This window comes from Salvelinus namaycush, chromosome 3 (assembly GCF_016432855.1).
Source record: "Salvelinus namaycush isolate Seneca chromosome 3, SaNama_1.0, whole genome shotgun sequence".
Classification (NCBI taxonomy): domain Eukaryota; kingdom Metazoa; phylum Chordata; class Actinopteri; order Salmoniformes; family Salmonidae; genus Salvelinus; species Salvelinus namaycush.
Window position 1 is genome coordinate 68941774 of NC_052309.1, and position 24475 is coordinate 68966248.

Below are 24475 nucleotides of genomic sequence, written 5' to 3' on the forward strand. Positions count from 1 at the left end.
CGACAACAAGTGAGTTGGCTCATTCACATCATCAGTGCAGAGACTGTCCTCATCATCAGTAGGAAGGGTTAGGTGACAAACAGAACTGTGAACACACAAAAAAAAACCCGTCTACTGTACATTCAATCACACACACTCCAGGGACCACGCATGGATGGACTAGCTAAGGTGTGGCATCGCAGCGATGCTAGGCAGGATGCACATGTACTGTAGTCCATTTCAAATAAATGCATCGCAGCGTAGACATGTACATAATATATCAATAAGTCGACTATTTCCCTAAAAGGCTTCAAAGCACATTTGACCCAGGTTGTTGACTGGTCTACTATGAGCTCTGTAAGAGGTCAATGTTCATCTCTGTACAAAAACACATTCCTATTTCTCCAGAGGTGGAACATGTTACTACTCTAATTGCCCAATGCTAACATTAATACTATTTAAAATGGTCCATTGCCAATTCTATCTTATAATTGATTGTAATTGTAATGCTTTTTACCATCTAGTCTTAACGGGTTGTCCTCTTTAACAGGCTAAACCAAAGATGTTGAAATATGTTCTGTGATGTTTTCTACTGAAACATCGGGAGGGTACTGTATTGTCCACATCCTGAACACATGAGAAAGCTATGCTGAATAGTTTTCTGTGTAATGAGTGTTCATACCATACAGAGCACACACAGAGAGGAGCAGAGCACGTCTTGCTGCAGAGCCTGTCCATATTACAGGGTCATAATTAGGATTTACATTCAAACCTCTCAGCCTCATTTTCAACTCTTTCATACAAACCATAGGAATGAAAAAGTCGATAAACACCTTATTCATATATTCACGTATACATATTATGTCTAGGATCCTAACTGCTGCAAGTTACTGCGAACGGAACAGACAGAAAAAATATCTTTAGGTGATCTGCGCTGGAAGCGGCTGATTTTATTGCATTTCATTGCAAGGTGCGATCATCATGCTCTATATGTGCATAGCTTATGATTTTCAAAATGCTCTTATGTTTTCTCTCTTTTCTCTATGATGTATTACTGCTTTAGCTTCAAAGGGCGCTGGGTGATGATGTCAGAGACAAGCTTTGGTTACCACGCCACACATTACATGGGTCCAATGACGTTTCACCTACTGGGAAAATCTTCCCTGACCGTAACCTCACCCACCATCTAACCTGAAATCGTGACTTTCCAGACAGGGAAATATCATTGGACCTAAAGAAAGAGAAGCACCATAAGAAGCACCAACCCACTGGGCACAGACGTCAATTCAACGTCTATTCCACGTTGGTTCAACGTAATTTCATTGAAATAGTGTGGATACAACGTTGATTCAACCAGTGCCCAGTGGGTAAGAAGCAACAGCGGCGGGGGTGGCACAGCACAGCACAGTACTGTCCTACAGAGCAGTCAGATGCAAAAATAGTCTAGTGTGGTGAGAAGAAGTACAAGACTGGCATTGACATTGTTGTGGTCCTCTATACAATATGCCAGTGTGTGTGTGAGTGTGTTTGCATGTCCGGATGTTCATGCAGAGCAGCTCTTTTCCAGAAAGACATTTGTAATGATTCCTGACCAGGCTGGTCGACAGGGCTGCTGTTGGTAGGGGCCCCTCCACGCCGGGGCCTCTGAATCTGAAATAGCACCCAGATTTCGGCCGCATGTTCACTCGCTACTGGAAGTCAAACAGTAAACGAAGCTTGGAATGAGGATTAATAGCAATAAGGAGTCCTGTCCCTGGTTAGGTTCAACATCTCCATTCCGTTTTCTGCGGTGCACCAACAGTCAGTCTCACAATAGCACCACCTTTGGGAAACTTCAAACTACCATGGCTTCTTGGCGCTACCCACCCATTTCATATGTTACTCTGAGGATTCTGAACAAGAATATGGCGATCGGCTTATATTCCAAGCCAAATGTCACATGTATTCCGTATGTTTTGTTGATCGTACATGACTGCTTAATTGATTGGTTGGGAATCGGCTAGGAATCGCAGAGCATACTGTAGTTGGCCAAGCTGCTATCTAATGAAACTAACCATTAATAGATGTTCCTCTTTTGTATAGGTATGCAATTTCATAGGCTGCAATACAACAAATATATGTTTATATGCCTTCCATTATTCTTTAGATATGTCATGTCAAAGCTTAGAGCTCCATGCTTTTTATAGCTTCTTCAATTGGTGTTAAGCAGGAAAGACTGTTTGCAGATGCCAGACTGTGCTTGTTGTTGTTGATGTTGTTGCTGCGGTTGTTGTTGCTGCACAGTTGCAGCATCTCTCTGTGGTGGATCCTGGCTCACTAGTCAAAGGATGGGGCGAGTGGGATAGTTTGGATGTCTTTATCAAAATGGCTGCAAGAGTGGATGGTCGGAAAGAGTTACACAGTAGATGGCATTGATCTATCAAGTGATCTCAATAACAGACCTACAAACCAGAAGAGGCTGCTGAATACGTGTTACTGCATGTGAAATCTAATTCCCTCAGTTTAAGTCTCAAATCCTGAATGAACTGATAGGATTATTTCTGATCTCGTTTTGCTCTGTCGAGGCACTTCAGTTGGTCAACCCTTCAATACAGTGTGAGCTTGGTCGGTCGTCACTCACTCAATACGGGCTTGATTTGATCTCCGAAGCCTGCAAACTATGAACCCATTAGACAAACAACACTACGTCGAGCACCAGGCTTAAGATAACACATACCTGGGGAAAGGAAAACAAAACCGAAAAGTAAATCAAGAATCAGGAATTATAAAACATAAACAGGTATTGTGGTTGTTGTAAGCCCCAAAACCGCCCCACTTCAATCCCTCCCACCCCCTCCTCCCTCCCACCGTTCCCCAGCCTGAGGTTAGTCACTCCGAAAGTCTTCCTCTATCTCTGGAAATCGCTTCTTCTCCAGGGTCCCTGTCAGGGGCCTGGAGCTGCTGCCTCCAGGGGACTCCAGGAAGTTCTTGGGCTCGTTGGTGTCGTAGCTGCCCTTGTACCGGTACAGATAGATGTAGATGCTGTACAGACCTATGAACAGCAATATCACGGCCGCGATGACAACAACTAGAGGGAGAAACACACACAGTCAAGGTGTGGTTAAAAAACGGTGTGTAGCAAACAGCTGAAAATCCATTGTTCATCACAGTAGGGTTCTATGATTCACGTTGGAATTGCCACTGTGAAAAGATATACCTGTATCTCGATGGATGGTACAAATATCCCTTTCAATCAATATCATTATGACTCAGTTGGTTCTCTGCCAAACTAACTTAACTTCCCTTTAGAGACAAGCGGTATCATTTCTTATACAGCCACATATTGTTATGAGGGTGCCATCCATCTCAAATGATGTCTAATAACTGGAGGAGGTCGGCTAGGGGACAGCAGGACCAGCCCAGACATTAGAAATCAAACTCACATGTTCTGCGTTACCATAACACCCCTGTACAGATGTATCCAGGACATTAAGCTGAAGCATATATCTGTGATGAATAGTGGAGGGAGGGGCAGCTCTAAATATAGTTGATCCGGGTGAGGATCTCAGACAGGGATAGAGTACAGACTACAGACTCTCTGAGCTGCTGTCTAATCCTGGGCTTCCTTCGCCTCTCATATTCAACAGATACAAGAAAATATCCTTCTTACATTCCAGCATTCGTTCTGGTACATGTCCCATTTTTTGCTTTTATCGTGAGGACGTAAAGCCTATTCTGGAATCTGATGGTCTCAGATTTTAGGATTAGGGGATTTTAGGAAAATGAAAATGAGAATTTCAACTACTGCCGATCTGTGTCAGTAGGGGAGAGAGAGAGGTAGCAAGAGGAAGAGAGAGAGCTGGAGAGAGAGAGAGAGAGGTAGCAAGAGGAAGAGAGAGAGCTGGAGAGAGAGAGAGAGAGAGAGGTAGCAAGAGGAAGAGAGAGAGCGGGAGAGAGAGAGAGAAGTAGCAAGATGAAGAGAAAGAGCGGGAGAGAGAGAGACAGAGGTAGCAAGAGGAAGAGAGAGAGGGAGAGGGAGAGAGTGAGAGGAGGCTTAATCTGAATCTTGAGGTAAACTAAGGTCAGGACTCACAGATGGCAGACGATAGATAGACTTACATCGATAGACTTACATTAATAGATTTCACAGAAATCATCAAAGTATAGTTTCATGAGAAATTATTCACATTATTGTGAATCGTAAGCAGTAAAGACTTACCTGTCAACCAAAACAGGCCTAGGTCATCGTGGATATAGATGTATTCTGAAATGAAAAAATACATAAATTATGTTATTATGGGGAACTTATATTATCATCACTAGGTCATAATTGCTGATGGGATATGTAGTCCCATGTAAAGTAGATTTACTGATGGCTTCTGGGATATGTCGTCTCACCTATAGAAGTGAACCAGTGGTCCGCCTCCCAGGGGACATATCCATGGACAGGAGGGAAGGCCCCACAGTTAGACTCGGAGACGAAGCCCTGCACGGTGACCGGCGGTTCCGTCTCATTTGGCCGGAAGAGGGTCTTAAGAGGGGCGTAGATGTTGTACCTCACCCCAGATATACAGCCCACCAGACCAGGACTGTTATGCCTCTGGATCTCATAGTCAATGTCACCCACCTCTGAGGGGGTTAGAGAGGGACAGAGGAGTTACAATGTGCACATCCACCTCAACTAATTCCCAAACTTAGTGGGACAACTGATACCTTACTTCCATGGGTAACAGTTTATTTGGATAGTCCATCTGTAAAACCTTGCTCTACAGACTATCAGTAACATTTCAACTATCTACTAACCCTAGTTCTAACCCTAATCCTTATCCTAACCCTAAACTTAACCCTAACCTTAACTCTTACCCTAACCATTATTCTAACCCTAACCGTAACCATAACCTTAGCAAGCAGTTGCTTATCAACAGATAGTTTGTTGATAGTATGACCATCTGTAGAGTACCTACAGATGGACTCTCTGGACTATCCAAATAAAGTGTGACCAAATCAATTCTCACGAGGAAAGCAGAAATGTTTCAGCTGGGGGGGGGTGAAATGTAAATTACCCATCACTCTCCCCAGGAAGATGTTCTTGGGTGAGTCAAACCTGCCGTCCTCCACTAGGGTGATCTTCTCCACTATCGGCTCCATGTAGTCCACCTAGGAGTTACACACATCACCACAAACACATTGGTATTCACACACAACCATAAACATGTCAACATGAACAAATAAATCAAAGACTGAAAATACACAAATGCACACAACTTTACAACCCAAGAGATGTGGTACCAGACAATCCTGATTTGTGATGGACTTTTAAACTGTGGTGAAGGAGGTAGGTAGTGTTAACAGGTGTAGACATTGGGGTGGAGCATCAGTGCACCTGTGTCTTGATGGTCCTGTTGTGTCTGGTTATGTTGACGTAGTGGGGGTATCCATCTGCCAGGTTCCTGAAGGACAACTGGTACTTGTGGGTAATCAACCCCAACCTATACCTCATGTCTAAGGTTCCTGTGGATGGATGGTGCAACAATTCACTCCACAGTTCATAATGTAAGGCATTAAAACATTATATTTCCATGAACTATTGTGAGGAGTGTGGCTTGTGGCTGCTTCGCGTGATGTATTGTCGTCTCTACCTTCTTGCCCTTTGTGCTGTTGTCTGTGCCCAATAATGTTTGTACCATGTTTTGTGCTGCTACCATGTTGTGCTGCTGCCATGTTGTGTTGCTACCATGTTGTTGTCATGTTGTGTTGCTACCATGCTGTGTTGTTACCATGCTGTGTTGTCATGTGTTGCTGCCATGTTGTTGTCATGTTGTGTTGCTACCATGCTGTGTTGTCATGTGTTGCTGCCTTGCTATGTTGTTGTCTTAGGTCTCTCTTTATGTAGTGTTGTGATGTGTGTTTTGTCCTATATATATTTTTTTTTAAATCCCAGCCCCTGTCCCCGCAGGAGGCCTTTTTCCTTTTGGTAGGCCGTCATTGTAAATAAGAATTTGTTCTTAACTGACTTGCCTAGTTAAAGAAAAAAAGTATAAAAATATTGTAAAGTACAGTGATATATTTTTGTCCAAGTCCTATCTTGCTTTGTGTTTCCACTCAAATAAATTGGATGACTAAAGAACATACCACAGGAGATTGGTGGCACCTGAATTGGGGAGGACAGGCTCGTGGGGATGGCTGGAGCGGAATCAGTGGAATGCCATTCCATTTGCAACCTTCCAGCCATTATTATGAGCCGTCCTCCCCTCAGCAACCTCCTGTGGAACATACAGTAATCCAACTTCAATTAGTGACAGTAAAATCTTCATTCAAAAGCCGGTTCAATTCGAACACTCTCTGCCTTGAATCTTAACCATGATAACCCATAATGTTAAAGCGCTCCTCCCTGCCGAGCGTTCCTACCATCTTTCTTCAGGATGACAGCCATGTAGTCCTGGACGAAAGAGCTGATGTAGAGCAGTACAGCCGGCGTCTGGAAGGTACTGAAGCTGAACTCGATCTCATCACTGGTGTCGTTGTAGCCCAGGCTGAAGTTGTGGTAGTGGGGGTCCAGCCAGTTAGCCCACCACTCCTCATTGGTCGTAGGCTTCTTTCTGATGTTGTAGCGTAACCACGAGCCTATCTCAAAGTAGGCCCCAATGTCTAAGGGGTTACAAACAGGATCAAGTTGAGCTTAAATGCCCATTTCTATTATGAAACTTTGTGGTTACTTTCGCCAACACTGTCAAAATAAATCAAGGTTTTTGTTACTGTAACCCAGTGTGCTTAAGGCAGTCTTAGTGATTCTGGGGCTCCGTGAAAAACCGAGGTAACCCAACCTGTGTAGAGCTCACCTTTGTGGCAGTAGAATCCGTCGAAGGCAGTGTTGCCGCAGTCACAGGTGTAGGCTGCGTAGCCCTCGATACACTGGGCGGCGTTTCGACACGGTATGGTCGCGTTCAGACACTGGCCCGTACAGTTCCGCCGTATACCCTGTTCCTCATTCGCTTTGCCTTCCAAGTCAAGGGTCACACCGTTCATTCGTAACCCTCGGAGGCAGCCCAGGAATGGCCACAGCGTGCGATTGGCTGCGCCTGGATATATTGGGACACCGTCAGTTAATCATCACATTGCAAAGTTGAGCATTTTGGATTAAGAAGAATAAATAAGTGTTCGTTATAAGAACAAACAAAAAAACATCTGTTTCCCGTGCTGTAGTGCTGTTTAAACTCATAGGAGTGGACTACATCAACCAATGGGAGAAGTCCAAAATCCTTGTCGACTACCACCCCGCCCTCCCCAGCCCCAGCAGCCAGGTGACATACCCACGAGGAGAGGGTGGGTGAACTCCATGGTGACAAAGGTCTGGCCAGGGAAGCGTCTCACAGCCCATGGCTGGTAGTCCACTTTGATCCTGGCCAACTTCACGTTGAGCTCTGCCTGGACAAAGTGCCACTCGTTGTCGTTTAGAGGCACCGGCGAGCGTAGCGTCACGTTGAGGATGCCGTCTCCCACCATGAATATGAAGATCAGGTTCTGGGTGGCTGGGAGAAGGATGAAGAAGAGACAAAACAGAATGAGGGATGAAATATATTATATAAATAAATACCGGAAAATATTGATAATATAATTTCTAAACCTGTTCATTCATCAAGTTATTATAAGTCTCACTGCAACAAAACCTTTCAAAAATTGTAATTCGGAAATGATGTTTCCTGCCTTGGTCCTATGTGGCTCAGTCGGTAGAGCATGGCACTTACCATGCCAAAGGTTGTGGGTTTGATTCCCGCTGGGGCCACCCGTATGTAAATTGTATACACGCATGACTGTAAGTCACTTTGGAGAAAAGTGTCTTTTAAATAGTGTATATTATATGAATCATTTCCTGTGATTCACACTAGGTAATCTGTGGTAATTTACTGTTGAGCTCAATGCGTATGAAGTTACGAAGCCAGTCATCTGAGTTCTCCAGGAACACTCCGTGGGGGCGGTAGGTTTTAAAGTGGAAGGAGATGTCCACGGTGCTGCCTGGCCTGAAGGTGGGGAACTCGATGTAGGTGGGCTTGGTGAACGATATGGTATTCCAGATGCTCCCTGTGAGTACAAAGAGGCCATGAGATCCAAACCAGAACCACGATAAACAATCATTTGACAAATGATATACCGCAGAATGGTTTAACTACAACTCACTGTCGCCGTGGCAACGTAGGGGCCCGAGGCTGATGTGGGCCTTTGACCCGGTCCTGTTGGTGTCCCCCACCACCACCTTCCTCACTGGGAGGTGGTCCTTCCACATCAGATAGCCCTTGTCTGAGTACCTGCACAACAGTTTCCATTTGTACAGTAATGTATATCAATCTATGAAAACACTTTTCTAAATGTTATAGAAAAGAGTCTTTCAAATCCTTTCTCTCTCACCATTGGCGGTAGTCAGCGTCACAGTTACAGTGAAACCTGGCATCAGTGCAGGTCTGGTTGATAGCACAGCCACACTTCCCACTCTCAGGGAAAGCCCCGCCCCAGTACTCGTGACTCTCGTTATTTCGACCAATCCAGAAACTGTACGGTCTCCCATCTGAATGACATGACAATAGAGCAAAGTAATATGATTATTATGATGTGATCATTGAAATGTTCTATGATAAATATACAAATAGGTACAGATTCAGGTGCTTTCGGTAGCTACCTTCCTAACCACTCCTACTCACTGAGCGTGTTGAGGATGCGTGACTTGTAGCAGGAGTAGTCGATCCACTGTTCACAGTACATGGAGGTGTTGGCCAGTGCTGAGACATCGTCCCAGGAGGCATTCCAGTAGTTGACGTCTCCTATGTAAGGACGGTCCACCGTGCTACCGGTCACCTTGATGCCGTCGATACGGTCATGCATCACTATCGTCCATGCCTTGTCGGCTTTGTCAAGAGACAAGGACGGGGTTGACATTAAAGGGTAAAAATATATGATTGTGTAAGTGAGAAAGAGAGAGACAACTAGCGAGAGACAACGTGAGAGAAAGCACATCTACTACTGAGGAATCTGTTTTTGTGCCATGCTGTGTCCAGAGATCTGATATTATCACAGAAAGCTCTAGCACAGTAGACCCTGACTAATCTAAGGGATTTACATGGAACCTACAGTAATAGATTTTGGTTAATTGGATAGGATTGGATGGAGAATACTCTGTCCCCACAACCAATTACTGATCTGGCCCCAAACTGGTTCTCCATTGTCCTTGTTTGAGTTCATTATTACATGATCAACATCCAACAGATGGCCCTGCTGTCTCCTCTGCTGTTGCCTTTTCATTCCTCATGGAACATACAGTCAACATTCACCTCAACCTGAACACAGTTTCATATCAGAGTCTCTGCCTCAACATGTTCAATAACAGTCCATTTCTGAAAGGTACTGTAAGCACTGACTACCGCTATGTTTGATATGCACCATGGAGTCATGTTGGTCAGATGGTATAATATAATTGTATACTAGTACATTTTATGAATGTATAAAATACATTTGAAAAGCCAGTTACTCACATTTCATCGTGCAGTACACCTCGAATGGTTTCAAGGGTCCGCTCAGGTCCGGGTCTATGGTATAATTCCCTGACCAGGATTTGCCAGTAAGTCTGTAGGCCTCACACGACTCTTTGTAGACCGCTGTTGGGGAAGAGAGAAGTCGTATTTTAACTTACACCAGCAAGGTTTTAATGATGACATGGGTCTGTCTCACACTACCGCAGGATATAGGCCTCAACAAACTGGTTGTTACACTGGTGAGGTTACGACAATACGCTGTCATTAGTACTCGCAAACAACATTAGGCTCTCGCAGGAAATACTCACACATATGGCACACCTCCCCTTTGTAGCCTGTGTTCTCACACAGACATATGAAGTCATCCCAGGACTGGATGCATCTGCCCTCGTGTTCACAGGGGTTTGGAGTACATCTAGAGAGCATACCATGCAGGAGTATGGGTAAAAGTGAAATGGGGCATGTACAGTGCATTCGGAAAGTATTCAGACCCCTTGACTTTTTCCACATTTTGTTACGTTACAGCCTTATTCTAAAATGGATTAAATTATTGTTTTCCCTCAACAGTCTACACACAATATCCCATAATGACAAAGCGAAAACCTTTTTTTTTTTTTTTTTTTTTACATTTTTGCAAATATATTACAAATAAAAAACAGAAATACCTTATTTACATAAATATTAAGACCATTTGCTATGAGACTCAAAATTAAGCTCTGGTGCATCCTGTTTCCATTGATTATCCTTAAGATGTTTCTACAACTTGATTGGAGTCCTCCTGTGGTAAATTCAATTGATTGGACTCGATTTGGAAAGGCACACACCTGTCTATATAAGGTCCCACAGCTGACAGTGCGCGTCAGTTCAAAAACCAAGCCATGAGGTCAAAGGAATTGTCCGTAGACCTCCGAGACAGGATTGTGTCGAAACACAGATCTAGGGAAGGGTACCAAAAAATTTCTGCAGCATTGACGGTCCCCAAGAACACAGTGGCCACCATCATTCTTAAATGGAAGAAGTTTGGAACCACCAAGACTCTTCCTGGAGCTGGCTGCCCGGCCAAACTGAGCAATTAGGGGAGAAGGGCCTTGGTCAGGGAGATGACCAAGAATCTGATGGTCACTCTGACAGAGCTCCAGAGGTCCTCTGTGGAGATGGGAGAACCTTCCAGAAGAACAACCATCTCTGCAGCACACCAACAATCAGGTCTTTATGGTAGAGTTGACAGACGGAAGCCACTCCTCAGTAAAAGGCACATGACAGCCCGCTAGGAGTTTTCCAAAAGGCACCTAAAAAACTCTCAGACCATTAGAAACAAGATTCTCTGGTCTGATGAAACCAAGATTGAACTCTTTGGCCTGAATGCCAAGAGTCACGTCTGGAGAAAACCGGGCACCATCCCTATGGTGAAGCATGGTGGTGGCAGCATCATGCTGTGGGGATGTGCAGTGACGCTCCCATTCCAACATGACAGAGCTTGAGAGGATCTACAGAGAAGAATGGGAGAAACTCCCCAAATACAGGTGTGCCAAGCTTGTAGCGTCATACCCAAGAAGACTCAAGGCTGTAATCGCTGCCAAAGTTGGGTCTGAATACTTATGTAAATGTGATATTTAATTGTATTTATTTTTCTCTAAATATTCCAAAAACCTGTTTTTGCTTTGCATTATGGGGTATTGTGTGTAGATTGACGAGGAGTAAAAATTATTTAATAATTTTTTTGAATAAGTCTGTAATATAACAAAACGTGGAAAGAGTCAAGGGGTCTGAATACTTTCTGAATGCTCTGTACACTTAATACACAAAACATATTTTTCCATGACATAAACTGACCAGGTGAATCCATGTGAAAGCTATGATCCCTTATTGATGTCACTTGTTAAATACACTTCAATCAGTGGAGATGAAGGGGAGGAGACAGGTTATCAAAGGATTTTTACGTCTTGAGACAATTGAGACATGGATTGTGTATGTGCCATTCAGAGGTTGAATGGGAAAGACAAAATATTTAAGTGCCTTTGAACAGGGTATGGTAGTAGGTCCCAGGCGCACCAGTTTGTATCAAGAACTGAAAAGCTGTTGGGTTTTTCACAGTTTCCCGTGTGTATCAAGAATGGCCCACCACCCAAAGGACACCCAGCCAACTTGACACAACTATGGGAAGCATTGGAGTCAACATGGGCCAGCATCCCTGTGGAACTCTTTCGACACCTTGTAGAGTTGAGGCTGTTTTGAGGGGGAAGGGAGCGGGGGATGTAACTCAATATTAGGAAGGGGTTCCTAATGTCTGGTATACCCAATGTATTTTGTTCGGTAAACATTATTTGGGGGGTGAGAGAGTATGAAAGGACATGAGAGGGTTGAGAGAGGATTAGGTCACTCAATAGCTTTCTCTCCCTCTCTCTCTCTCACTTTTCTGTAGTCCTCTGGTTTTATTTACTGTCTGAGGGAAGATTTAAGGGCTGTGGTCGGCTCTGATTGGGGTGGGCGTTGTCTGCAGCCCCTCAGCCCTTAGCGTCAACTGATAAATGACTTTACAGGTCTTTCATATAATTTACACATATTGGTCTCAATATTGATTCTCAGGGTCTAAGGGTGTTTTCACACATAGTTTTGATCTATAGTTTGAATCAAAGTTTGATTATTTGTTACATTGTATTTTTTCCATTTGGTCAGGTTGGTTTCACATTGCCAAATGTCAACCAAACACAAATTCCTAAACAAAACCACGTGTCCATGCATGTCATTTGTTAATTGGGAATAAATGCTCACGTTAAATCCATCTATGACTATCATGAAGCATCACTTGTGTGCCCCAATGTTCGTATTACTTCCAACAACATGAGGGAGGAAACAGCGCAATAGCTGATCTCACTGTGTTGTGAATAGCCTTTATTCAGTCGCCTATAGCCCCAGTTTAGTCTCCCCAGCCACCCCAGTCATAGACTGTTCTCTCTACTACCGCATGGCAAGCGGTACCGGAGTGCCAAGTTTCGGACAAAAAGGCTTCTCAACAGTTTTTACCCCAAGCCATAAGACTCCTGAACAGGTAATCAAATCGCTACCTGGACTATTTGCATTGTGTGCCCACCCCAACCCCACCAAACCCTCTTTTTACGCTGCTGCTACTCTCTGTTTATCATATATGCACAGTCACTTTAACTATACATTCATGTACATACTACCTCAATTGGGCCGACCAACCAGTGCTCCCGCACATTGGCTAACCGGGCTATCTGCATTGTGTCCCGCCACCCACCACCCGCCAACCCCTCTTTTACGCTACTGCTACTGTATCAAGTTATGATGCTGTGTGCATTTCATCAAATACTCGCAGTCAAACAACCAATAATACTGCATAACTCCTAAATTGAACTCTGGTGTGTTTTCCACCTTAGTTCGGATAGTTTGGACTGGTGTCCCTTAGTTGGGATAGTTTGGGCTGGTGTCCCTTAGTTAGGATAGTTTGGACTGGTGTCCCTTAGTTGGGATAGTTTGGACTGGTGTCCCTTAGTTAGGATAGTTTGGACTGGTGTCCCTTAGTTGGGATAGTTTGGACTGGTGTCCCTTAGTTAGGATAGTTTGGACTGGTGTCCCTTAGTTGGGATAGTTTGGACTGGTGTCCCTTAGTTGGGATAGTTTGGACTGGTGTCCCTTAGTTAGGATAGTTTGGACTGGTGTCCCTTAGTTGGGATAGTTTGGACTGGTGTCCCTTAGTTAGGATAGTTTGGACTGGTGTCCCTTAGTTAGGATAGTTTGGACTGGTGTCCCTTAGTTAGGATAGTTTGGACTGGTGTCCCTTAGTTGGGATAGTTTGGACTGGTGTCCCTTAGTTAGGATAGTTTGGACTGGTGTCCCTTAGTTAGGATAGTTTGGACTGGTGTCCCTTAGTTAGGATAGTTTGGACTGGTGTCCCTTAGTTGGGATAGTTTGGACTGGTGTCCCTTAGTTAGGATAGTTTGGACTGGTGTCCCTTAGTTAGGATAGTTTGGACTTGTGTGAATACTCTATCCGCACTAGGGAGAACACTAAACAATGCACTGTGGTTTGCTCAAAAAGGGTGGTCTCGGTCCGATTACATTTGTACAATGGTGCGGTTCTTGCAGGTGAGAATGCAGTACAGACCAAACAGGGAAAAAACAGAGTCGGGCAGTATTATTGGTTGTTTGACTGCGAGAATTTGATGAAACGCACACAGCATCATAACTTGAGATATTTGAAACATTCTGTGAATACCAGCGCATTTATGAGCGCATCCGATGCAGATTAGGGGAGACGGGAGCTATAACGGGGATATACAGTAGGATACTGAAAATAGGCTATTCACGTTGTAGTTAGAGGGGCTATTGCGCTGTTTCCTGTTGTTGGAAGACCAAAGCGAAAATAATATGAAGATTGGGGCACACAAGTGATGCTTGATGATAATCAGAGATGCATTTCTGTCCAATAAATAAATGGTTACATGGACACGTGGTTTTGGTTAGGAATGTTAGTTTGTTTGATATTTGGCAATGTGAAACCAACCGAACCAAATGAAAAAAATACAACGTAACAAATAATCGAACTCTGATTCGAACTATACATCAAAAACTATGTGTGAAAACACTCTGAAACACCAGGAAACCAGGAAGACTCCGAACCACCAAGGTTGACTGCGCCACATACATAGTCATGCTGATACCCTCGTGAAACAGAGCAGGCACCGAGAAAGTATCATAAATCATAAAGCAGATGAATATGTAACATACTGATGTAAGCATGTGACAAGAATACAAACTAGTACACAATGGTTTTGAACACAATGGCCTTTGCACATGATTTTGGAGAGAAATTGGCGCTCCCTCCGAATCTTTTTCATATAAAAGGAGGGGAGAAGTGGAGGAGGAGAAAGGAGTGAGTGTAGAAAACTGTTGACTGAAGTTTAGTGTTACATGTGATGGTCTTACATTGACATTTTTCTAAAATGTTGATCTCGCAAACGTTTCGCAGTGAGAGAGGTTACATGTGGCGTGGCCGTCAAAATACTTTATACCGTAACATGGATCCTACTCTGATGTAAATAATCCTCGCTGTCCAGACAGGTGCATTCAACTGAGCATAGCCCCTGTCATCAGCCGGTACTAAATCTCCTGGAGGTCTGAGTGTTATAAGTCCCACGTCTGCCATGGGGGCTGAGATGAGAGGCCTTCTCAGAATGATTCATCCCTATAGCAATGAGCCTTGACTCCTATAGCAATGAGCCTCGACTCTGTCTGTCACATTGGTCCATCAGGAATCAGGATGGAACGTTCCAACACTATCTCTGTACTGATATTACAAGGCTGAGTATAGTGTTTAGAATGCATCCAATCAGTTTACCCATGGATTCATCATGGATACTGTATGTAACCTTTGCCCTTGTGCTACTACTGTCTAGCCCAGGCCTGGGCATAGGCCGGCCCAGGGGCCGTATGCAGCCCACGACCTGATTCAATACGGCCCACGGAATCATGCTCAGATAACGTAAAGAATTTGCGATAGTAAAGTTTTGAAAAACGTATTTGTTATTCAAATTAAAAGCCCAATGAATACTCGTCTTTGTGTAATGATTTAACTCCCACTGCTTGTGGGACATTTATTTTGAAGGCATGTATAAATAACAACTGCAAGAGGACAGACAGTGACTGACAGGCTGACACACACGTCACAGTTACAAATAGTAGCTAGTTAGAAAATATATATATATATGTTTTTCAAAGATTTCAAAGAAAAGGAAAGTAGACCATGAATGTAGGGTGTTTCAGCAAGAGTGGACATCGAAATATGTCTTTATTGAGGTATCAGGGAAAGCTGTATGCTTGTCTTGAAAGACTACAACTCGTCCCGACACTTCCAGACGAAGCATGCAGAGAAATATAGGAATATGTCTTCTGAGCAGAGCACTTGCCGTGCATCGAAAGAGTTGCTTTCTCCGTTGCAAAAGCAGCAAGGACTTGTCACAAAACTGCACTCAGCAAACGACAGAATTGCGAGAGCTAGCTATGTACTGTCCCACAAAATTGCTCAACACAGCAAGCCATTCGCTGAGGGTGAATTCATTAAAGAATGTTTAATTGACTCTGCAGCAATACTTTGCCCCGACAAGAAAGAGCTGCTTGAAAATGTTTCCTTGTCAAGACGAACAGTGACACGGCGTGTTGAGAACATCGCAGAGAATATGAAAAGCAGTTGAAAGACAAGGTAAAGGATTTCACCTATTTCTCCTTGGCCCTGGACGAGAGCAGTGATGCACGTGACACGACGCTGTTGTTGATATTCTTACAAGGCATAAGCCCAGACTTTGAAATTACAGAGGAGCTTGCTTCAGTGCAGTCAATGAAGAGCACAACCACAGGGAAAGATTTATTGGAGGAGGTTAATAAGTATGTGGCAAAGCTGGGACTGAGTTTTGAAAAGTTATCCAGTGTGACCACTGATGGGTGCACAAACTTGACAGGAAAAAACGTTGGCCTTTTGAAAAGGATACAAGATCAAGTAGCTGAGCTGAACCCAGATCAGAAAATTATTGCATTATTCATCTGGAGGTGCTCTGTAAATGTGTTCTGAAAATAAGCCATGTTGTGGATACAGTCACTAAAGTGGTCAACTTCATAAGAGCAAAATCTTTAAACCACAGGCAGTTTGTCGCACTGTTGGCAGAGGCAGAGTCGGGTCATGCAGATCTCCCCTACCACACAAACGTGAGATGGCTGAGTTTGGGGAAGGTGTTTAAAAGGGTGTGGGGCCTGAAGTCAGAGATGGATTTCCCTCAACTGCAAGATAAAGAATGATTGGCTGATTTTGCCTTCACCGTGGACATCATGGCCTCATGAATGAACTGAATTCCAAACTACAAGGGAAGGGCCTTTTTGCACATCAGATGTACAGCCTTGTCAAAGCCTTCTAGGGAGAATTACTCCTCCTGACCCGCCAAGTAGAAGCCAACAATCTCACCCACCTTCTGACACTATTAGTCTGTTCCTTATCAGATGACCAGCGGGAGAAGTATACCGGTACATCGCTGCTGCATGCTTTGAACGGTGAGTTTTCTCGTCGTTCTGAGGATTTCAAAGTGTTGGTAAATGACATGCTGTTGGTTTCCTCTCCTTTCACCTTCAATGGGGAAAACGCTCCCACTGACCTGCAACTTGAGCTTATCGATCTTCAGTCTGATGCAGTGATTGGAGAACTACTCAAAACAATGTCACTGGCGAGGTTCTATGCATCTCTTGATGAACAAAACTTTCCAAAGATTAGGAGTCATGCTCAGAAGATGCTTGTACTGTTTGGGTCAACCTATGTATGTGAACAGACATTTTCAGTGATGAAATATAACAAGGCACAGATCATCTCTTACTGACTCTCACCTCTCAGCAGTCCTGCACATAGCGACAGAAACTATACCTGACTTCACTGCTCTAGTCAATGCCCATCAGAGACTTCACTCCTCACACTGATTGAGTAGTTTAAATGTAATGTTGAGCTCTCTCTCTGTGTTGTATTTTTGTGCATACCCGTTAACAAGAGTCCTGTCCGTGGTGCTGAATGCACAGTGTACTTTTCCCTCCGTGTAGTTCATTGTCTGTTTAATAAAGAAAATACCTACCAAAAGGAGAACATGGATGTGGTTTATTTTTGTGCATGTTTAAGAAAGTAAAATAGGTAGCATATCTGGACGTGATTTACAGTAGATATATCTGTCAACACAGTCATACACATGATGTATAATCCTGTAATATGATTCTGGCCCGCGATGGCAAAAAATATATTCTAATGTGGCCCTCCATGGAAAATAATTGCCCAGGCCTGTCCTAGCCTGTTGCAAACAAACCATTTCACCATAGTATCTTAGTCTGTTCCCCTGCCCCTCAGCTAACCTCCTCCATATATATGTCTCTGATGACCCCTCCCTCTGCTCTATCTGTCTCTGATGACCCCTACCTGTCAGTGATACCACAGGTGCCCAACAACAGTTCAGCGTAGCGTCCCCAGCGTCGCTGCAGGATGATGTCGATGTCCACCGGCTCGTTGTCGATAAAGATCTGCTGCATGCAGCCGTGGAAGTGGTTCAGCTTGGTCTCACACTTCCTGATCGTGTTGTTCGTCTTCGGACACCCTGAGGATCAAAGCACAGAGGGAGATGTGAAGATATGTTCCTATTGGGTTGTCATTTTGATAGTGAGAACATCAAAATGGTGGCTAGCGGTTAAGAGCGTTGGGCCAGTAACGGAATGGTCACTGGTTCAAATCCCCAAGCTGACTAGGTGATAAATCTGCTGATGTGACCTTGAGCAAGGCACTTAACCCGAATTGCTCCTGTAAGTCGCTGGGGATAAGAGTGTCTGCCAAATGACAAAAAAAGTAAAATAAATAATTCATTAAATATAAAACAAATGATGTAGATGAACAGTGTTCTGGTATATAAGAGCAAAAGTAGTGCACTATAAAGGGAATTGGGTGCCATTTGGGACGTACCCCAGGTCTGGTCAACAGCTCACCTCCAAAGAAGTAGCGGTCCCCTGTGCGGACAGTGAAGGGGTTGGTGATTTTCAGCGGAGAGCCCTCCTCCTCATCTATGGTGATGGACAGTAGGTTGTCCCTGGCTGCTACGTCTACCGTGTGCCAGAAACCGTCATTCAAACGGTAACCTGAAGAGGAGAACAAACAGGAACAATATTAGAACAGCTTTAGATGTAATGGATGAGCAATCAGTATGAATGCAACATAATCCAGTATTAATTTGCCAAAGCTGCATCTTCTACCTTCTCAACAAATGTTCTGCACATTATTTAGAATTTGTAGAAGAGTGAGGGTGAGTTCAGTTCCACATTTTGGCTCACCTGCTGCGAACTGTAGTTTCTTCTTGCCTGGCTGAAAGAGTGTGACATTGACCTGTCCCTCACTCAGGCCCAGCTCCAAGGCTCCCAGGTCGTCAGCGAAGCGTGTAAACATCAGCAGGCCTGTGTAGTCCCAGGAACGGAACTTAAACTTGACAAACATCCGAGGCTTCCTGAAGAACCCAGGCACCTGCAGGTAGTTGTTGGGCCCGGCGAAGGTCATGGGTTTCCACAGGATGTCACGGCACGCATAGTGCATCTTCTTCTGAGAGAAAAGAACACGAGGTACGAGGAATGAATAATTGCATTTACAACAAACTACGAAGAAAGATTAGCTACATCACTGTAGGTCACAGGTAAATCGTGTGTGTGTGTTGGTAAACGAGTACGTGATGCAGAGGTGAAGTCTGATGAGAAGCTACACCTGCCGAGGGATGCGTATCTCAGGCTCCTGGTCCTGGGCCATGTTGATGATGTTGATCCCGTTGATGAAGACGTTCTCCAGGCAGCCACGGAAGTTAGGAACCTCTGGGAGGTGGGGCACATTGGGCTCAATCACTCCGCCCACATACATCTAGGAGAGTACCAGCAGATGAATAAATTAGATAAATGTACCCGTATGATCAATGGAATATTATACTCAAAGGCACACATTTATTTGCTGTTTGTTTTTTTTAAACTTTATTTAACTAGGCAGATCAGTTAAGAACAAATTCTTATTTTCAATGACGGCCTAGGAACAGATCATGTGTATATCAACAAAGTACACCCTGAATGACTAGCAGGCGCCAGGTAAATAGTAAACTGATCTCTGTCTATGACCATTGACCCCTTCAATGACCACTTCATTCCTGTCCTTATGGACCACTGTCACAAGCCTGACTCCAAACTCTCCAGGCCCACTAGCTTCTAATGTTCAACAACAAAAAACATGTCCAGACATGTCTAGTTCTACGACCAACCTGAGTGTCCAGGTCTATGTAGGTGAAATCTCCTTTGCTAATGGCCGTCTCAGTGTGGGCGTCCACTGTGAAGTTGACCTGTCGACCGTAGCGCTTGATGGTGACGTAATGCCAGTGCTGGTCATCTAGTATGTTGCCAACGGTCATTGTGGTCCGACCGTCCACCTGGTTGACCGTACTGCTTCCTTTAATAGGAGAACCGAAATGAATGACGTAAGAATTTGATAGGATGATGGGAGTACTACGATGTAAAACTCATTCAATAATCAAGTTCGCTATACTTCGCTATAGTTCGCTATAGTTCAAGCTATAGCTATACTGTATGCCGTTTAGCAGATGCTTTTATCCAAAGCGACTTAAAGTTACTCGTGTACACATTTTTCTATAAATGTTTCCTTTAGAGAAGGTGGAGCTGAAGTAATGGCTATACCAACCTGAGTTCTCCTCACAGATACAGAAGCCTAATGTCTGCTTCAGCAGTATTGGAGGATTGACAGGGATATTCACGCCCTGTTTCTCATCCAGTAAAGAGAATTGAATCTAATCTAGGAAACTGAACCCCTAAATCATATCCCAGCCTATCAGATTGTATAATCACCCCACAACATGAATATTTATGTTCCATTAAGCATTTCATTGTATCCTGTATCTTGTGTTTATGACAATAAACATTTTATTCGATTTGATCCTTCACAGACCAACAGGTCAGAGTGCTTCTTATCTGTCCTCCGTCTATGGCATACAGCACTCTGACCAGTTTAGAGTCTCTACCCCATGCATTCCAGCTGATCCTACCTAGGCCGATGGTGAGGACGAGGCGTCCTTTCCTCAGCTCCAGGGTCAAGATGTCCCCCTGGACTCCCTCACTGTGTAGCAGCAGCCCATCCTGCTCCAGGGTCTTAAAGTTCACGGCAAAATGGTCCTGCAGGGTCCGGAACCTCTTCCCTGGGAACATGTAGGCCACCGAGTCGTCCCCGTTCATCTGCATCACGTAGGAGTCTGGCCGAGAGAGAAGGGGAAAGTGGTTAGATGTTAGAGGTTGAATGGCACATTTGTGATCCTATGAAGATTGAAATGGTTGAGAGGCTCAAAAGTGTTCCTGTGATATGGTGTAGATAGATGTTTGATAGATACTGTTTGACGTTGGTGTCATTGAGTTGTGAGGGTTGACTCAATTGACTGTTGAGGTTAGTTACTGACTGTTAACTGTGTTAGTTGCACGACTGTTGAGTGTGCTATCTTGAGATTTCGAAGAAGACTCCTACAGCAAATGATAGTTACACTGATTCTGAAGGATGTCCTCACCGTAAGCACAGCCAAACACCTCCAGCCTGACGCCAATCTTGCCTCCATTCTCTGTGTTCCACCCCAGGGGCAGGAGGCGGATGTGTTTGGCTGTGAAGGCATAGTGGAACACATTCCTCTTCACCTGGTGGTAGTTCCAGTTCCCAGGCATCGTCTGTGGAAGAGAGAGAGAGAGAGAGAGAGAGAGAGAGAGAGAGAGAGAGAGAGAGAGAGAGAGAGAGAGAGAGAGAGAGAGAGAGAGAGAGAGAGAGAGAGAGAGAGAGAGAGAGAGAGAGAGAGAGAGAGAGAGAGAGAGAGAGAGAGAGAGAGAGAGAGAGAGAGAGAGAGAGAGAGAGAGAGAGAGAGAGAGAGAGAGAGAGAGAGAGAGAGAGAGAGAGAGAGAGAGAGAGAGAGAGAGAGAGAGAGAGAGAGAGAGAGAGGTTTTCATTCACTAATAAACAGATGAAAACAGATTAGTGTTGTCAGACTCTCTCACTGAGGGATAATGTGGTAATGTTGTCTCTAACTGTTACTCTGTGGTGAACATTTCTAAAATGAACATGAAATCAAACAACCCACTGGGAACACACTGGTTGAATCAACGTTGTTTCCAAGTTATTTCAATGAATTTCAATGAAATTGAAACAAAAGACTGCCAAAGATTACATTTGAATGACTGTTTTGTGACCTGACAGACCCCAACCTAAATGGATAGTTCACTCAAATGTCATAATTTCATAACAGTCACTCCTAGCCTGTAGACAACTTTCAAGTTGAGAACCAATAATAAATCATTTGAGTAAATTATCCCTTAATACCCCCCCCCCCCTCTCTCCCCTCCCTACCGAGTTCCCTCCTTTCATAACGTAAGGCGTCCAGGAGTCGGGGCGGTCACCATAGAGAAGGGTGTACTTGGTGACCCAGTCATAGGAATTGAAGGTGCCCTGGGTGGCGATGGCCTGGATGCGGTACTTCCTCTTCAGATCAATCTGCAGCCAGGGCTGTCTGTCCCGGGGGGACGGGGACCAGCCACTGCTTCCTGGAGAAGGAACGCAACGCACACACATGTCATCAACCAGAACTCACACTCTGACTTCATTACAGACTAAACACACACATAGATATAGGTAATATTCTCACACTGGCCATGCGCACACACACACACACACACACACACACACACACACACACACACACACACACACACACACACACACACACACACACACACACACACACACACACACGCACACACAGTTCTCATCACACAGAACACAGAGCTACTGTAGATAATAGGCAATATACACAACATAAATCATCCAATCACATACACAACACCAACTGGTCTACATAAAGACATAAAACAAAAAAATGAATCAATGAAGTAGTTAAGAAAAAGAAAACTAACCATACAATTTGGCAAAGTTGGCCGAGTACAAAAAGTTATATCTGGAAGAGGCCAAGAAGGAGTTGGCATAGAGCGAAGATACCAGGGGATCAACACATTCATCTAGGACAAAAGAGAGAGAAGAGGCGGTTAAACACAGAGATTACAGTAATACTCAGACTACACAATACATCATTCTCCAAAACTGTTCAAATCACATGATAACACCAGGGATTTCCGCTGAACAGAACCCAACATGTCTAGTGGTGCCTCTCCTCACACAGATAAGGGACAGACGTTGGATTGCAACTAATTAGGCACTGCATAATCTCTCCTGTAGCTGGCCACAAGCTATGGGCAATCAAAAAGTCTGATTACATTCAGAGGCAGGAAAACAAAAGCACAGACTAATTAGGCCTCTTGTGTGGTGTGCGGTAATAACCCTTCCAGAATATGACCTCCCATCTGCACAGTGCATGGTGCAGTCATCTGTCACGCTACAGTATAAAATGGCTCCTTAAGAACAGGTGGAGCTGTACTGGTGAATCTAACCATCAATCCTCCCAGATAAAGATGCAGAGACCTAACCAATGTCTTTATTTCAGCAGTAATGGATGGTGGATTGAGTCAGGCATGAAATCAGAAGCCAGTAAGTATTTTTCCACTGTGCCTGTGAGATGAATGATCGTTATCAAGAAGATAACCTCCACCCGTCCCCTTTTTATTGAGCTAAAGAAATAAATGGAATATGCAGAGGGCTTTCAGCTTTGCAAACACATTTGGAAATGAACAGTGCGAGTGCGAGTGCGTGTGTGTGTGTGTGTGTGTGTGTGTGTGTGTGTGTGTGTGTGTGTGTGTGTGTGTGTGTGTGTGTGTGTGTGTGCGAGTGTGTGCGAGTGTGCGAGTGTGTGCGTGTGTGTGTGTGCGTGTGCGTGTGCGTGTGCGTGTGTGTGTGTGTGTGTGTGTGTGCGTACGTGTGTGATCATATACATCTGTTTGCATGAACTACTATGCAGTTAATGAACGGCGTTACTGACTGAGGCCTCGTCTGTCTCTCAGGGAGATAGCTGGTGTTATTCTATGGGTGCCTAGTGGACAGATAGCAGCAAAATAAATCAGAGGCGTTCCCTCATCGTCTCATCAACCGTCTGTCTCATCCGCCGTCCCCCCTCCTCGATAAATACCCTCAGCAATTAGGAATCACTATAATTCTGCCTAATCTTGTCACTGGCACAGATAAACCCACTATATCCTCGCCATGGTCACTAGAAAACACTGCCTTATCTTCTGCAATGTCATAACATGTCTGTTACTCCTCCGCCCTGCTCAGAGTCATGTAGATAGGTAGAAAAGGAATAGATCGACGGACAGTTGGACCAAAAGGCGGAGAAGATGGAGAGAGAGAAAAAGACAAAGGGGGGAAAGAAAGAGAAACCCAAATCTCACAGTACAAAACCTGGGGAGGCTAAAACAATGCTCCCCCCACCCTCATGTCTTGGAGGAATCCTCTCTGTTACACGGTTGTTGTTTAAAACTAGTTTCACCGTTGTAGCTTCTATTAATACAGCCTTCTCTGAGGTCAAACCGATGAGGGAGGGAGGGAGACAGGGAGCAACAGAGAGAGGTCGAAACCAAGGGAGACGTTTGCAGAATTAGTATTCCGCCTGCAGAGGGAGGGAGGGAGGGAGGGAGGGAGGGAGGGAGGGAGGGAGGGAGGGAGGGTGTAGACTCATCTTTTAGAACACCTCTTGAATAGGGAGAAAATAAATGGAGACAGGAGCGTCGGAGCGGAAGAGCTCAAACAGGAACAACTATCAGGGGATAACCTCAGCTGAAGAATTAAACCTTATCTCTGTACTCTCCATACTACCCCACAGTATATGAGACAGCATCATTGAACTGAACAGGCACCCTTGTTACAACAGTCAGTAGTACACTATGCCACTCACTCTGAGCCTAAACGCCTTCTATTTCATTTCCCACCCTCAAAACAGCTCAATCTGTCACGGGACCTTGAATGCTGTCATCCAAGGACAAGGCCATTCAGGTGGAAAGAAATCAGCTGAGCCAGAGACATGTGCTGCCTTTGACCTTGAGTGTTTTGTATACTGTCTCTGTCTGGGTATCTGAGTCTGGACTGGGTGACCTTTCTGGCCATGTCCCCTGATCCTCTCCTGCAGACATTACAGAATGAGAACTCACTGTTAATGAGGTACGTCATGAAGTACAATACTCTGCTTCCTATAGTTTGTTAGTCAAGTCAATAATTATTCAGCTCCAACAACAAAGCCTATAACTAACCCTACACTAATAGAAGTTAAAGTGTACTTACAGTTTAAGGTACATAGATTTTTGTTAATTTCTGTGGTGAGCAGTGTAGAGGGTTGTAGAGGGTGGAGAAGAACTACAGGTAGTAAAGGCATAGAGAAAGCAGAGAGCCAATAGGACTGCTTTAGGTTAACCCAGGCCTTGCCACTCAACGCCCACCCCCTACTGAAAGGATGCTCT

The 24475-nt window shown here is 44.4% G+C and overlaps 1 protein-coding gene across 1 annotated transcript; it reads right to left on the minus strand.

Annotated features, from left to right (window-relative positions):
• Nucleotides 1-2843: 2843 nt before the first annotated feature.
• LOC120044005 (contactin-associated protein 1-like) lies at nucleotides 2844-24188 on the minus strand. The gene is made up of 24 exons (XM_038988597.1): nucleotides 24170-24188; nucleotides 21989-22090; nucleotides 21426-21619; nucleotides 20602-20755; nucleotides 20092-20295; nucleotides 19297-19481; nucleotides 18759-18908; nucleotides 18338-18593; nucleotides 17996-18145; nucleotides 17439-17613; nucleotides 9788-9894; nucleotides 9480-9602; nucleotides 8652-8855; nucleotides 8362-8518; nucleotides 8134-8261; nucleotides 7864-8037; nucleotides 7269-7487; nucleotides 6798-7037; nucleotides 6367-6606; nucleotides 5342-5469; nucleotides 5022-5115; nucleotides 4357-4587; nucleotides 4178-4222; nucleotides 2844-3046 (listed from the first exon to the last, which is right to left on the minus strand). The coding sequence occupies exons 1-24, from the start codon at nucleotides 24186-24188 to the stop codon at nucleotides 2844-2846; spliced, it is 3882 nt and encodes a 1293-aa protein (XP_038844525.1).
• Between the last annotated feature and the right edge of the window lie 287 nt (nucleotides 24189-24475).